This window comes from Scyliorhinus torazame, chromosome 15 (assembly GCF_047496885.1).
Source record: "Scyliorhinus torazame isolate Kashiwa2021f chromosome 15, sScyTor2.1, whole genome shotgun sequence".
Taxonomy (NCBI): domain Eukaryota; kingdom Metazoa; phylum Chordata; class Chondrichthyes; order Carcharhiniformes; family Scyliorhinidae; genus Scyliorhinus; species Scyliorhinus torazame.
The window spans coordinates 119108791-119123533 of NC_092721.1; the positions used below are offsets into that span (position 1 = coordinate 119108791).

At 49.9% G+C, this 14743-nt stretch overlaps 1 protein-coding gene across 1 annotated transcript in view; it reads left to right on the forward strand.

The window, feature by feature from the left end:
* The window catches only part of slc9a2 (solute carrier family 9 member 2), a 148324-nt gene that overhangs the window by 111787 nt on the left and 21794 nt on the right, over positions 1-14743 (forward strand). Inside the window, exons 8-9 of the mRNA XM_072476635.1 lie at positions 3487-3648; positions 4133-4229. Of these exons, the coding sequence (XP_072332736.1) occupies positions 3487-3648; positions 4133-4229 (259 nt within the window). The remainder of the gene's footprint in view (positions 1-3486; positions 3649-4132; positions 4230-14743) is intronic.

Consider the following 14743-nt stretch of genomic DNA (forward strand, 5'->3'; position numbering starts at 1 on the left):
TCTGCATTACAAGCCAGCTGTTTAGCCCACTATGCTAAACCAGTCCCTAAGTGGGACGAGCGGAGTGGGCCCACCTGCAATTCTCCTCCTCCGATGGGCTGAGTTCCCGATGGCGCAGTTCACGTGTGCTTTCAAAAATCGGGAATCAGGCGTGGCGGCTGCTGTGAGAGAGGGAGGGCGTACGGACAGTGTCCAGCACTGCCATATTTCGCAGACAATCGTGCCTCTGGCCGGGGGGCTTCTGCTTGGGCCGGGGGGAATAGTGGGGGTTGGCCAGGAGGTGGGCTGTGGGGTCGGGGTGGATGGGTACGCCACACCATTACAGCAGCCAACAAGGTAGCCATGCAGCTGTGCATGCTGCTGACAGCCCGCTTTAAACCTAGTGCCATGGGTCATATAGGTGCCCCTCCCCGGGCACACCACTGGGTGCACGCTGGCCCCAGCTGACCCATCAGCTGTATGGGTGCTCCAGCACAAACTGTCCCATCTTGTAGGCTTCTATAAGTGTGTGTGTGGGGAGTGTGCGGCTGCTGCTTGTCAGCCCTGCGAGTGTCGGTCACGGAGCCGGCGAACCCCACACCATTTGTCATGGGAATTGATGGTGTTCCACTGGTGCTAGCCCCTCACCGGTAGCAGAATCGGGGCAGGTGCGGCTCCAAATTTTATGTCGTAAAAGTCCACGGATTCTCCATTGGTGCAAAACGTAGGGTGGGATTCTCCATTTGCCTGACGGCAAAATCGTATCCGCCGATTGGGCAGAGAATCCCCATTTGCGACCAAATCTGGGTCGGTGCCTTTTTCGGATGCTCCGCCCCCTCCAAATTGGCATTATCTAGGAGCAATGGCATCAGTATGTCGCCTTGAGGCCCCCCCCCCCCCAAATCTCCACCCCCGATGGGCCGAGTTCACGTCCACGCGGGTCGTGTGTGATCTGAGTTTTCATAAATCCGTCGTGGCGGCTGCGGACTGTGTCCAGTGCCGGGGGGGGTCGGTTATTGGCAGCCATTTTGCTGGCAGGGGTGGCTTCGGAGAGGGCTGAGGGGACTGGTGTGGGGTGCCGAGGGGAGGCCCAGGAGGACACTCTTTGACCGGCCGGGTCTGTGCGCGGCCAGCGCCATGTTGTACGGCACGACAGATGCAGGTCATCGCTGTGTGCATGCGCGGCTACGGACCCGGCAATTCTTCAGCCCTTTATGTTGGGAACACCAGGAGTTTTACGTGGCCACGCTACTAGCCCCCACTGGGCGGAACATCGGTGCATGGCCGGCGCTGGCTTTTTCATTTTAAAATGAGACACTTCCAGCCCTTAGTCTCCGAAACGGAGAATCCCGCCCAGTATAAGTAATCCAAAGTAGAATAAATTTATCATTAGGGAAGTAAAATGAAAGCATGGTTGGGCAGCTCAGTCGAGTGGAATGCGTGTCCATTAATATGTGCAAAATCATGGATACTACCGGTGTCCTCGACAACCGCATGTGCAGCAAGTGCTTCCAACTGCAGAAACCTTGGGTTTCAGTGCTCACTCAGCGGTTGGAGTTATTGTGGCGCATCTGCAAGGCTGACAGCTACATAGATAGCTCATGCAGAGAGGTGGTTACACTGCATTTCAAGGGACTCGAAGCAAAGAGGGAATGGGTCCCCGCCAGGCAGTCCAAAAGAACTAGGTAGCTAATGCAGGAGTCTCCTGGGTTCTTGCTCTCAAGTCAAGTTTCTATTTTGGAACCTGTTTCTTCCGAGGAGTTCATTCAGATCCAGTTTTTTGGCACCACAAACAACTCGGCTGGACAGTAGGGGAGGAACATAAAGGGAAGAGCAATAGTGATGGTGGATTCATTAGTTGACGAGCAGACGAGCGTTTCTGTGGCTGAAGATGTGGCTTCAGGATGGTATGTTGTCTGCCTGGTGCCAAGGTCAATCGGTCCTGCACATTTGGGGCGGGGTCCGACTCCGACATCTCGCGAGACTTCAGAGAATCCCGGGAGGCGCGGTGCCCATCGGGAGGCTCGCTGCAAGCTATTCCCGGCATTCACCAGCCGCGTTGCGCTCAACGAGAGCCCAACGCGGCTGGAGATTCGCACCCCATATCACATCAATTGTTTTCCTGGAGTTAATAATTATCCTTGGAGTTAAAGGAAATAATAAACGGCAAATGTAAATCTCCAGTGAATTTTGCTCCATATAATATTACAACCGTAGAAAGCTTTTGAGGATAGGTTGAAAAGAAAAAAAGTAATTGGTTCTCAAGTTGGATAAACATATTTTTAAAGGTCATCAAATGGAAAGATCCCATAACCTCTTGCTTCATGCAATCACTTGATTTGATCCACAGTATGTCATAAACTCAATATTTGCCCCAAATTTCCTTTTCAATTCTTTACGTAGTCCATAGCGCTTGATTATATAATTTGCTTCAGTCTCAAGACTGAATCTCTGATTCAGCACAGGACAGTAACAATTTGCTTTTTCATTCTTTCGTGGGATGAGGGTGTCCCAGGCAGTGCCAACATTTGTTGCCCATCCCCAATTGCTCTTGTGAAGATGATGGCATTGGAAAGGTGTTGCAGGATTTTGAGTCAGCGACAGAGAAGGAACAGTGTCACAGTTTCAAGTCAGGATGGTGTATGGATTGGAAGGGAAAGTGCAGTGGTGCTCTTCCCACTCCCCACCAGTGATAAGTGATGACAATCGGTGTCTTTATGAGTGAGTTTTCTTGAAGTCAAAATTGAAGCTGCGGGATTCTTCATCGGCGGGATCCTCCACTTCGCCAGCAGAGCACCCACGTCCATGGGTTTCCCGATGGAGTGGAGATGGCCACAATGGGAAACCCCATTGGCCGGCTGCGGAAACGGAGAGTGCCACTGCCGGCGGGGGCGCGCCCACCGGAAAATGGGGCTGGCGGGATGGATAATCCTGCCCCAAGATCTGTATACCAGCACCAGCTGTAATAGTGATGCCTTGTAGCCAGGTTTGTGAACCTTTAACCCTCTTTGAATGACAATAAAGACTATTGAAAAGATGAAAATGAACATTTCCTAAGAATATCAGCAGGCCAGAGGCTAGGAATCCTGTTATGAGTAACTCATCTCCTTTGTCTAGCAGCATTCTGCTCTTAAACTCCATCACTCTGCTTTATTGCCTTGTTACAAATTCAAAAAAACTGGGCGGGCTTCTACGTCCTGTGGCGTGCCCCCGCCAGCAGTGAGACTCTCTGTCCTGCCAGCAGGTCTATGGGGTTGCCCATGCCTTCGGGAAATCCCCGGGTGTGGTTGCACTACCAGCGCAATGGTGAATCCCGCCAGTGGAGAACCCAGCTCACTGTCTTTTGATGAGGTCAGTTCTGTAGTAGCATGAAAGATGAGGATGAGGGATATTTTGGACATTGACCTCTTATAAAATATATGCAGCAAGTTTATTAAAGGATATACTGTAGTTCATTGTACTTCATATATGCATTGAAACAATTTTTATCTCTGCTTTTACTTTTAGGGCCAAAAAGTTTGATCGCAAATATTTGTCAAAGCTTTTGATCAGGGATAAAGAGCCAAAGTCCAGTATTGTTGCTCTTTATAAGAAGCTGGAATTGAAGCAAGCAATTGAATTGGCTGAGTCTGGACAACTCAGTAAGGTGTCATCATCTGCTTCCCTGTTGTAAGTTAAACAATACTTTCATCTTGGGTGCAGCAAAAATTCTAAATAAGCCCCTAGGAATGTGAATTGCAAATGGGCATTGTCTTGTGTGTTTTGGATTTGACGTGGGTAAGTTTGAAGCTGCATTCATTCACTAGATTTACACATCACTGAAACTAGAAGATGTAAGTTACAAGTAGTAGATTGCTTTAAAACAGACTTCACGTTTGTACCATTGGGTTGCCATTGGGTTTATCAGGTTTGAGCTTGAATGCTCAGGGCTTTTTTTTTGTGTCTTCAGAGCAGGAAGAATTATAGCCCTGAATTTCTGAACCTGTTATGTTTCATTACAGTCACCCATTTTGTGCCTTCATTTGCACCTCTTGCTTGCATCTACTACCGAAATCCACATCAGACTTTTGTTAACTCTTAAGCTTGAAATTACATTGAAAGCCGCTGCATAAGTTATTTTCGTCTGGTCTTGATATTTTATTTGCATTTGCAGAAGTAAGAAACCTAGAGAAATAAAGAATGTCTCCCCTGACGAACTGAAGAACATCAAAGAAATCTTAGCCAAAAGTCTATATAAGATAAGACAGCGGGTAAGATTAACAAACTACTTTGGCTACTGAATGTTTCATACCTGACACCAACCAATAAATCTCTTGCTGTCCCACTGATACATTATTATTATGCGGTTCTTGGCAAAACATGTTTAACTGAATTGTTACAATTTGGAGGTTTTGTACCTGTTCTCCCTCACTATCTTTCCTTTACATCCTGGAAGCTGTGCTCTTTTTATTTTCCGTCCTCAAGCACTTATTTTACTTGTTCCCGTAATCTTTCTTACTGGATTTAGCAGTCTTGCACTATAACGCCCACATTCTCACTAGATGCTGGCATTGTTGTATTTATTCCACAATTTTAGTTGCCCTGAGAAGGTGGTGGGTTTCCCGCCTTGAATTGCTGCACCCTTTGTGCTGATGTTATTTTCTTAGGCAAGGACTTCTAGAATTTTGTCCTGGTATGGATGAAGGAAAGTTATGCCCAGTGGAAGGTAGCAGGAGACTTGGAGGTGGCGTGCTGTGCATGAACTTGCTGCTCTTGTCCATTGGGCAGGAAGTGCTGAGATTCTTGAGTTATTGCAGTAAGTCTTAAATTATATTTCCACACAGACCTGTGGTTTTAAAAAGTAAAACAATTAAAAGAACCAAGCAATGTTGTTTTGGTATTTCCAGAACCTATGCCTGAACCTGTTGTTTTTTTTCTCGGCTACTTTTAACTTCTTGGCTGTTCAATCCAACACTTGTGTTTTGCTGTAGAGACTTTCCACACAAACTTATTATGCTATTTACAAGAGAACTTGGGCAGGATTCTCCTTCAGCTGACGCCGGGGTCGGGAGACACGATTGGGCGGAGAATCGGTCCTGATGCCGAAATCTAGGCGGGCAATAGTTTCTCGCCAAATCACAATCCTCCGGTGCCTTGACAGTGGCGTCAATGCGTTTCACTCCTGCACTTACAGTAAACGCCATTTGCATATCATTAGCGGGCCTGACCCAGTATTCTCTGGGGCCCCCCCGGCAAACCTGCGCCTCTGCCGGTGCGAATTCCCGACGGCAAGGTTCACTTGTCCTTTTAAAAATCGGGAAACAGGTGCATGGTTTATGAGGGAGAGAAGAGGTAGGAAATGCAGAGGCGCGACTACGGGCTGCCGAGCCAGACACTTGGTTGGAGGGGGGGGGCTCAAGGGGGTTTACCAGCAGATGGGCCATTGGGTCGGGGTGCCCCCTGTGTTCTCTGTTTTGCTTTACCTGGATGACTTGGATGCGTAGTGTTAAACAAAGAACAACAAGCTTTGTTAACGAACAAAACTATAAATTTATTTACGCTACTTAGGATTTGTTCATATTCTATATTAAACTCTAACTGATCTGATCAGCGATCTCTAACTGAAGAACTCTCAAGTACACAACTGCTCTCTCTCTCATGCCTAACCTTCTGTCTCTTCTTTTTTCTTTTATCTGTCTTCTTTGTTCTGACCCACAAGGCTTAGCCCCATCCCGGATATACTTATGGGACTAGCTCCCCAGACAGAGCCTGTCATTCGAGGACCTGCCGGACCGGGCATGCCATCGAAGATTCCTTGCGACATATCTGCCAGATCATGGTGCACCTGGCACCGTGGGGGTATGGGGGAGGACACCTGTTCTCAGTGGCAGTAAAGGTGATGGTCACCCTGAAACTTCAAGCAACGGAGTCCTTCCAGGCGCCAAGTGGGGACCTGTCCGGCATCTCTCAAAGCTCAGTGCTCAGGTGCACCCTGCCATCACGAAGGCCCTATATGCCTCGTGGGCACAATACATCAATTTCAATGTGGACCGAGCCCACTAGGATACCCAGACAGCGGGGTTCACTGCCATTGATGGGATTCCCCGGGGTGACCTGCAGGATGCATGTCCCCCTATGGGGACCTGCAGATAACAATCTGCTCTACACAAACCAAAAGGGGTTTCATTCAATGAACATGCAGCTGGTGTGTGTCCATGAGGTGCATGTCTGCGCCCGATACCCGGGCAGTGTGCACAACGTCTTCATCCTAGCACACTTGATGGTTTCTGGCCTCTTCGAGGCGCACCCTCAGCTGGGGGGTTAGCTCCTGGATGACAGGGACTCTCCGCTGCAGCTGTGGCTGATGACACCTGTACGGAGTCAACAGACAGACGAAGAGACCGCTACAACGGCACCCATGCAGCGACCAGCAGTGTGATCGAGCGGTGCTTCAGCATCCTAAAGATGCGGTTCAGGTGCCTGGACTGCTCTGGAGGGGACATCTAGAATATCGCTAGGAGGGTCTCCCATAGCCTGGTGGCCTGCTGCATCCTCTGCAATATCACGCAGCAGAGGGGCGACATGCTGGAAGAGGAGTATGGATGTCAGTCTTCATCCGATGAGGAGGATGCGGAGGAGGGCAGGGATGGGCTGGACATAGGGCCCGGGTAGGCACGGGGGGCTGCACAACAAGTGTGCCTGGGCCAATGCACATGGGACACTCTAATCACCTCCAGGTTCGCCAACTACGGTGCCTGGCCAGCGGCACAGACCCCCCCCCCCCTCCAACTGACCACTCCCTCCCATGAACATACCCCTTGCACGACCCCCTCTGTGATTCCTACCTGCCTCACCATGGGACCTGGGCCCTGGGTTGGCAGTAATATCGGGTCTGGTGCATGGGATGGAGGGTGACGATGACTCGCTCTGCGATGAGCTCTGCTGCTCGCAACGTTTGGCAATGTCTGGCTCCTGCCAACGGTAGCACATTGCACTGCCCACCTGGCTGGCTCTAAGTCCCGACCCTCTGCCCAGTGCCCTCCCCCTGCCCCCAGCAGCCCCTCTGCAGCCAGCCCAGCCCATCCCTCACACCCTTCTGCCAGTGCACCGAGGCAGTATGTAACGTAGTGACCATATATATATTGTGAACATATATATCCAGGTTAGTGCCCTTGCTCCTATCGCTATGTTTGTGTTGTACCCGTGCCAACCTAACTAGTGTCTACCATTGTGGCCTTACGAGCCCTAATCCCACACCTAGGTGTATCCCCAAGCAGCACATCAGGAGTGGAGGCGGCCTGCTATGATTTCCGCCTTTGACCTGGGTCCCCTTTGGCGGCGTCTTCTGGGGCTATTAGTCCTGGGTGGTCCTGACTAATATTCAGCTATCCCACGTGGCCTAGTGCCACCTTGTCTGCCCGGTGCTCATTTGATGCGCCAGGGACAAGTCGGGTGGGGGTAGGGGAGGGAGTCAAAGGCGCAGCAGAAGTCACCAGCATGTGCTCTATCACCTCCTCCCTTGGGTGCCCGATGGCCCCCTGGCTACTCCATGGGATGAGACTGCGAGCAGAGCTAACCCCCAAGGCTCCCCGCCACCTGCGCTGCCAGTCCTGGAAGCCCACTCCCGTCTCGACTAGTATCTCCAAGCTCGCGGCCATGGAACACAGGGAGTGGACCACCTCCCTCTGGGACGGTGCCACATCACCCTGTGACTGTGCCACCACCTCCTGGGTCTGTGCCACATCAGCCAGTGACTGTACCATCTCCCTCTGGGACTGGGCCACCTTCCTCTGTGTCTGCCACATTGGCCAGTGCCCTGGAAATGCCGACTCTTTCAGTCGTGGCCTCGGCCACCCACTGCACAGATTGCCCCAGGCCTTGGGCAATTTCTTTTTATAAATTTCGAGTACCCAACTCCTTTTTTCCAATTAAGGGGCAATTTAGCATGGCCAATCCACTTACCCTGCAGTATCGTTGGGTTGTGGGGGCGAAACCCACGCGAACACGGAGGAGAATGTGCAAACTCCACACGGAGAGTGACCCAAAGCCGGGATCGAAACTGCGACCTCGGCGCTGTGAGACAGCAGTGCTATCCACTGCGCCACCGTGCTGCCCCAGGCCTTGGACAATTGACCTATGGCCAAAGCCTTCGCCCCCAAGGCCTACACCGTGGACAGCCCCTATGTAGTGTGGGCCTGGGTGGCACATATGGTCGGCACCACCTCCTGTTCCTGCAGGCAGTTGGACTCCTCTAACTGCACCTGCAGGAGTTGGATGGTTGCTGACACCCCTCATACAGTCTCTGGCTCTGCAACTGCTTCTCCATAATCGATGGGACCACCGTTCCAGAAGCATGAAGCCTGTGTGGACGGCAGCTAGTCCCTGAGGTCGGCCCGCCAACCGACCGCCCGCCCCCCTCGGGGGTTTCTACCTCCAATGTTGTACCGCAACACGTGTGTGGTGTGCATCAGATCATGCTCGAGGAGCCTCTTCACTGAAGTGCTCAACCAAGGTGAGCATCTCTGGGATGGTCGAGGGTGTTTGGAGATGGCTGTGAATGAAAGTCGGTGTCTTCCCCAGAGTCGAGCTCGGGATGTCATGGGATGCGGGTCGAAGGATCCTGTCGCCGTCCATGTCCTCATCTTCGCTGCTCTCCACTTATGGTTCTGTGTTGGGTCGGGGGGGCAGGTGGGGGCATGAGAAGGGCCTGTGCCATTACCAGGAGCTCCTGCGAGACATAAGCCAGGACACATGATGCATGTGAGGAGGTGGGGGCTGCGTGCGGATGGGTGGAGAGGGGATGTGGGGGTGGTGGTGGTTGGGGGGGTGACACATGTGCCATGGAGAGCCGCAACTCAGCAGGGTCTCACTTCCTCCCCCGCTGCTGCCGTCCGCCTTAGCGACCGCCCTCTCTCCGGGCCCAACAATCACATCCAGTACCCTCTGTTCCACTACGGAAAATTCTGCCCCTGATGTCCAAAGATAACATCTAATAACCCAGATGATTATTCGCTAAGCAATTGCATACACAATCTGCGCAATGGAACAACATTTTCTCTTCATAACACAATTTAAACCAAAAAACCCCACAATGCTTTTTATCTTGCATATAATAAAACCAGCAGTTGAAACTACCTGAACGTGCATGGCAGGAATTGCATGTTGCTTAGAGATCACTCAAAATATTGCCCATGGCAGCAGGGTCTAGCTGATGGATGCCTGGCAGAGATTCAAATCTGACAGAGTGGAGTGTAATTGGATACTTGCGCCTGGATAAAAAAAAATAACTAAAACAAAATTCAGGAACTGCGCGAGGAGAGTAAATGATGAGGTGACAGACAAAACTAGGATTAGGAACAAAATAGAGGAATGACTTGACCTAATACTTCCTGAAACTTGTTAGTCTATTTGGTGGGGTACAGGGCCAACCGTTCATGCTTCATCTACTGATGAGGTGTTTTCAACTGTATTAATTTGGCTGGATCAGTGGTGGACAATCTGCAGCCCGTGGACCACATTGAACCCATCAGGATTCTCAGTGTGGACATGATGTTAACCATTATCCTGCTGGTTACCATCTGCATAGTTTTTACATATCGTTAAAGTCATGGGCATAGAAACCAAGGGCACGTGAAGTGAGGTGCGCACAGGTTGCAAACAACATTGACTCTGAGAGCCATGCACACTGTGTCTAAACAAGACGCAAATTGAAGTGTATTTAAATTCATTGGCGGTATGCGGGAATTGCTAGTTAGGCCAGCATTTATTGCCCATCCCTAGTTGCCCTTCAGAAGGTGGTGGTGAGTTGCCTTCTTGGACTAATGCAGTCCTTGAGGTGTAGGTACACCCACTGTGCTGTAAGGGAGGGAGTTCCAGGATGTTGCCCCAGCGACAGTGTAGGAACGGTAATATATTTTTAAGTCAGGGTGGTCAGTGATTTGGAGGGGAACCTCCAGGTGGTGGGGTTCCCAGGTATCTTCTGCTCTTGTCCTTCTAGATGACAGTGGTCATGGGTTTGGAAGGTGTTGTCTAAGGAACCTTGGTGAGTTACTACAGTGCACCTTGTAGATGGTGCACACGGCTGCCACTGTTCATTGGTGGTGGAGGGTTTCAATGTTTGTGGAAGGGGGAACAATCAAGCAAGCTGCTTTGTCCTGGATGGTGTTGAGCTTCTGAGTATTGTTGGAGCTGCACTCATCCAGGCAAGTGGAGAGTATTTCATTACACACCTGACTTCTGCCTTGTAAATGATGGACAGGCTTTGGGGGTGTCAGGAGGTGAGTTACTTGCCGTAGGATTCCTAGCCTTTGACCTGTCCTGGTAGCCACATTACTAATATGGCTAATCCAGTTCAGTTTCTGATCAATGGTAACCCCCAGGATGTTGATTGTGGGGGGCTCAGCGATGGGAATGCCATTGAATGTCAAGGGGCAGTGGTTGGATCCTCTTTTAGGAAGGCAATGGTCATTGCCTGACACACGTGTGGCATGGTGTGAATGTAACTTGCCGCTTGTCAGCCCTAGATGGATATTGTCCAGGTCTTGCTGCATTTAGACATGGACTGCTCATTGTCTGAGGAATCATGATTGGTGCTGAACATTGTGCAGTCATCTGGGATCATTCCCACTTCTGACCTTATGATGGAAGTGAGGTCATTAATGAAGCAGCTGAAAATGGTTGGACCTAGGACACTACCCTGAGGAACTCCTGCAATGATGTCCTGGAGCTGAGATGATTGACCTCCAACCACGACAACCATCTTCCTTTGTGCCAGGTGTTTCGCCCCTGATTCCCATTGACTCCAGTTTAGCTAGGGCACCTTGATGCCATACTCGGTCAAATGCTGCCTTGATGTCAAGGGCAGTCACTCTCACCCTACCTCTGGCAGTCAGCTCTTTTTTCCATGTTTGAACCGAGGCTGTAATAAGCTTGGACTTGAGTGATCTAGCAGAATCCAAACTGAGCATCCGTGAGCAGGTTATTGCTGAGTAAGTGCTGCATGATAGCACTGTTGGTGACTCCTTCCATCAGTTTACTGATGATGGAGAGTAGACTGATAGGGTGGTAATTGGCTGAATTGGATTTGTCCTGTTTCTTGTACACAGGGCACACCTGGGCAACATGGTAGCACAGTGGTTAGCACAGTTACTTCACAGCTCCAGGGTCCCAGGTTCGATTTCCGGCTTGGGTCACTGTCTGTGCGGAGTCTGCACGTTCTCCCCGTGTCTGTGTGGGTTTCCTCCGGGTGCTCCAGTTTCCTCCCACAGTCCAAAGATGTGCAGGTTAGGTGGATTGGCTATGCTCAATTGCCCCTAGTGTCCCAAAACAAAAAAAGTTAGGTGGGGTTAGGGGGATAGAGTGGAGGTGTGGGGATAGGGTGGAGGTGTGGGTTTAGATCGGGTGCTCTTTCCAAGGGCCAGTGCAGACCCGATGGGCTGAATGGCCTCCTTCTGCACTGTAAATTCTACAAACTTTCCACATTGCCGGGTAGAGGTCAGCATTTTAGCTAAATTGGAACAGCTTGGCTAGGGGTGCGGCAGGTTCTGGAGCACAAGACTTCAGTACTATTGCCGGAATATCGTCAGGGCCCACAGCCATTGCAGTATCCAGTGCCTTCAGCTGTTTCTTCATAGGGCAGCATGGTCGCACAGTGGCTAGCACAGTTGCTTCACAGCTCCAGGGACCCAGGATTGATTCCCGACTTGGGTCACTGTCTGTGTGGAGTCTGCACGTTCTCCCCATGTGTGTGTGGGTTTCCTCCGGGTGCTCTGGTTTCCTCCCATTGTCCAAAGATGTGCAGGGTAGGTGGATTGGCCATTCTAAATTGCCCTTAGTGTCCAAAAAGGTTAGGTTGGATTACGGGGATAAAGTGGATAGGGGGGAGGCGTGGGACTTAAGTAGGGTGCTCTTTCCAAGGGCTGGCGCAGACTGCATGGGTTGAATGGCCTCTTTCTGCACTGTAAATTCTATATCACGTGGAGTGATTCGTATTGGCTGAAGACTGACATCTGTGATGCTGGGGGACCTCCCGAGGAGACCGGGATGGATCATCCACTCGGCACTTATGGCTGAAGATTGCTGCAAATGCCGCAGCCTTGTCTTTTGCACATATGTGCTATGCTCCTCCATCATTGAGGATGGGGATATTTGTAGAGCCTCCTCCTCCGGTGAATTATTTAATTAGCCAACACCATTCAGAGCTGGATGTGGCAGGACTAAAGAGCTTAGATCTGCTGCGTTCGTTATGGAATTGCTTAGTTCTGTCAATTACTTGCTGCTTGTGCTGTTTAGCACACAAGTAGTCCTGTGTTGTAGCTTCACCAGGTCGACACCTCATTTTCCGGTATGCCTGATGTTGCTCCTGACGCTCTCCTGCACTCTTCATTGAACCAGGGTTGATCTCCTGGCTTGGTGGTAATGGTAGAGTGGGGGATATGCCAGGCCATTATGTTGCAGATTGTGTTTGAATACAATTCTGCTGCTGCTAATGGCCCCGAGCACTTCATGGATGCCCGGCTGCGGCTAGATCTGTTCAAAATCTATCCCATTTAGCAGGGTGGGAGTGCCACACGACACAATGGACGGTATCCTCAATGTGAAGACGGGAATTTGTCTGCACAAGGACTGTGCAGTGGTCACTTCTACCGATAATGTCATTGACAAATGCATTTGCAGCAGACAGGTTGGTGAGGATGAGGTATGTTTTTTAAAATAAATTTAGAGTACCCAATTCATTTTTATAATTAAGGGACAATTTAGTGTGGCCAAACCACCTACCCTGCACATCTTTGGGTTGTGGGGGCGAAACCCATGCAAACACGGGGAGAATGTGCAAACTTCACACGGTCAGTGACCCAGAGCCAAATTGAACCTGGGACATTGGCGCCGTGAGGTAGCAGTGCTAACCGCTGCATCACCGTGTTGCCCTGAGGTCAAGTATGTTGTTGGTTCCCTCACCAGCAGCTGCAGTCCCAGTCTAGCAGGTATGTCCTTTCGGATCCGGCCAGCTCTGCCTGTGGTGGTACTACCAAGTCACTCTTGGTGATGGACATTGAAATCCCCCACCCAGAGCATATTCTGTACCCTTGCCACCCTGAGTGTTTCATCCAAGTGGTGTTCAACATGGGGAGTACTGATTCATCAGTTGATGGTGGCCAGTGCGTGGTAATCAGCAGGAGGTTTCCTTGCCCATGTTTAACCTGAAGGCATGAGACTTCATGGGGTCCAGAGTCAATGTTGAGGACTCCCAGCGCAACCCCCTGATGACTTTACCTGCCAGTGTGACATGACATACCCAGGAATGGTGAAAGTGGTGTCTGGGATATTGTCTGTAAGGTATGATTCTCTGAGTATGACTGTGTCAGGCTGTTGCTTAACTCGTCTGTGAGACAGCTCTCCCAATTTTGGCACAAGCCCCTAAATGTTAGTAAGGAGGACTTTGCAGGGTCGACAGGGCTGGGTTTACCATTGTCGTTTCTGGTGCCTGGTGGTCCATCTGGTTTCATTCCTTTTTTGTGTTTTCGTAGTGGTTAAATACAACTGAGTGGCTTGCTGGCCATTTCAGAGAGCATTTAAGAGTCAACCACATTGCTGTGGGTCTGGAGTCACATGTAGGCCAGACCAGGTAAGGATGGCAGATTTCCTTCCCTAAAGGACATTCGTGAATCAGATGTGTTTTTATGACAATCATTATTGGTTCCATGGTCATTATTAGACTTTTAATTCCAGATATTTTATTGAGTTTAAATTCCACCACCTGCCATAGTGGGATTTGAACCAGATCATTATCCTGAGTCCTTGGATTACTAGTCCAGTGACAATACCACTATGCCACCGCCTCCCATAGTTTTATTAAGATATGAATGTTTAAGCATTAAATGTATTCTATCTTATTCATGGGATCATGGTTAGTGAACATGCCCAATTTTAATCTTGCAACCCACTGAGATGGAGGGGTACTTGTGTGGCCCACTCACCTGCCTAGTCTGCCCGTCATGCGCTAGATACATTATACTGCAATTGTACCAAACCTTTGCTACTGGTTTCACTCCTGGAAAGCCATTGAGCTTTCAGCATCATTTTTTGTCCTGAAACCGAGTTCTGTTCGGAAAATAAAGGTAGTTTTAAGGGAAGTAGCTTTCGAGTGGTAAATATTAGAAATAAGATCCAGTTATGTTTAATTTAATATTTCTGCATCTGGAAGGGTAAAACCTATAATTAGATTCATGCTGGATATAGGTTTTTATATGTGTGGGTGTTGGTTAATCTCCAACTGTGTACTTTGAGAGGGCTATGGTGTGAAGAATACACAAAGGTATGCATTGCATTGCTTAGCGACTGCGTCTTCTCAGGTAGAGAAGTTTAAGTTTAGGTACTTTGATTGCAGTTGGAGATAACTAGTGAGAGGCAGCTGTGCTATAAGCAATTGGTTTAGAAGTCGGCACAGTAGCACAGTGGTTAGCACTCTTGCTACACAGTGCCAAGGACCTAGGTTCGATTCCTGGCTGGGGTCCTCCCGTGTCTGCATGGGTTTCCTCTGGGTGCTCTGGTTTCCTCCCATAGTCCAAAGATGTGCAGGTTAGGTGGATTGGCAATGCTAAATTGACCTTAGTGTCAAAAGGTTAAGTGGTGTTACTGGGTTATGGGGATAGGTTGGTGGTGTGGGCATAAGTAGGGTGCTCTTTCCAAGGGCCCATGCAGACTCGATGGGCCGAATGGCCTCCTTCTGCATTGTACAGGAAATCATGCCACGGAATAATGGTTAAGAAAACAAGTGGAGGGATCT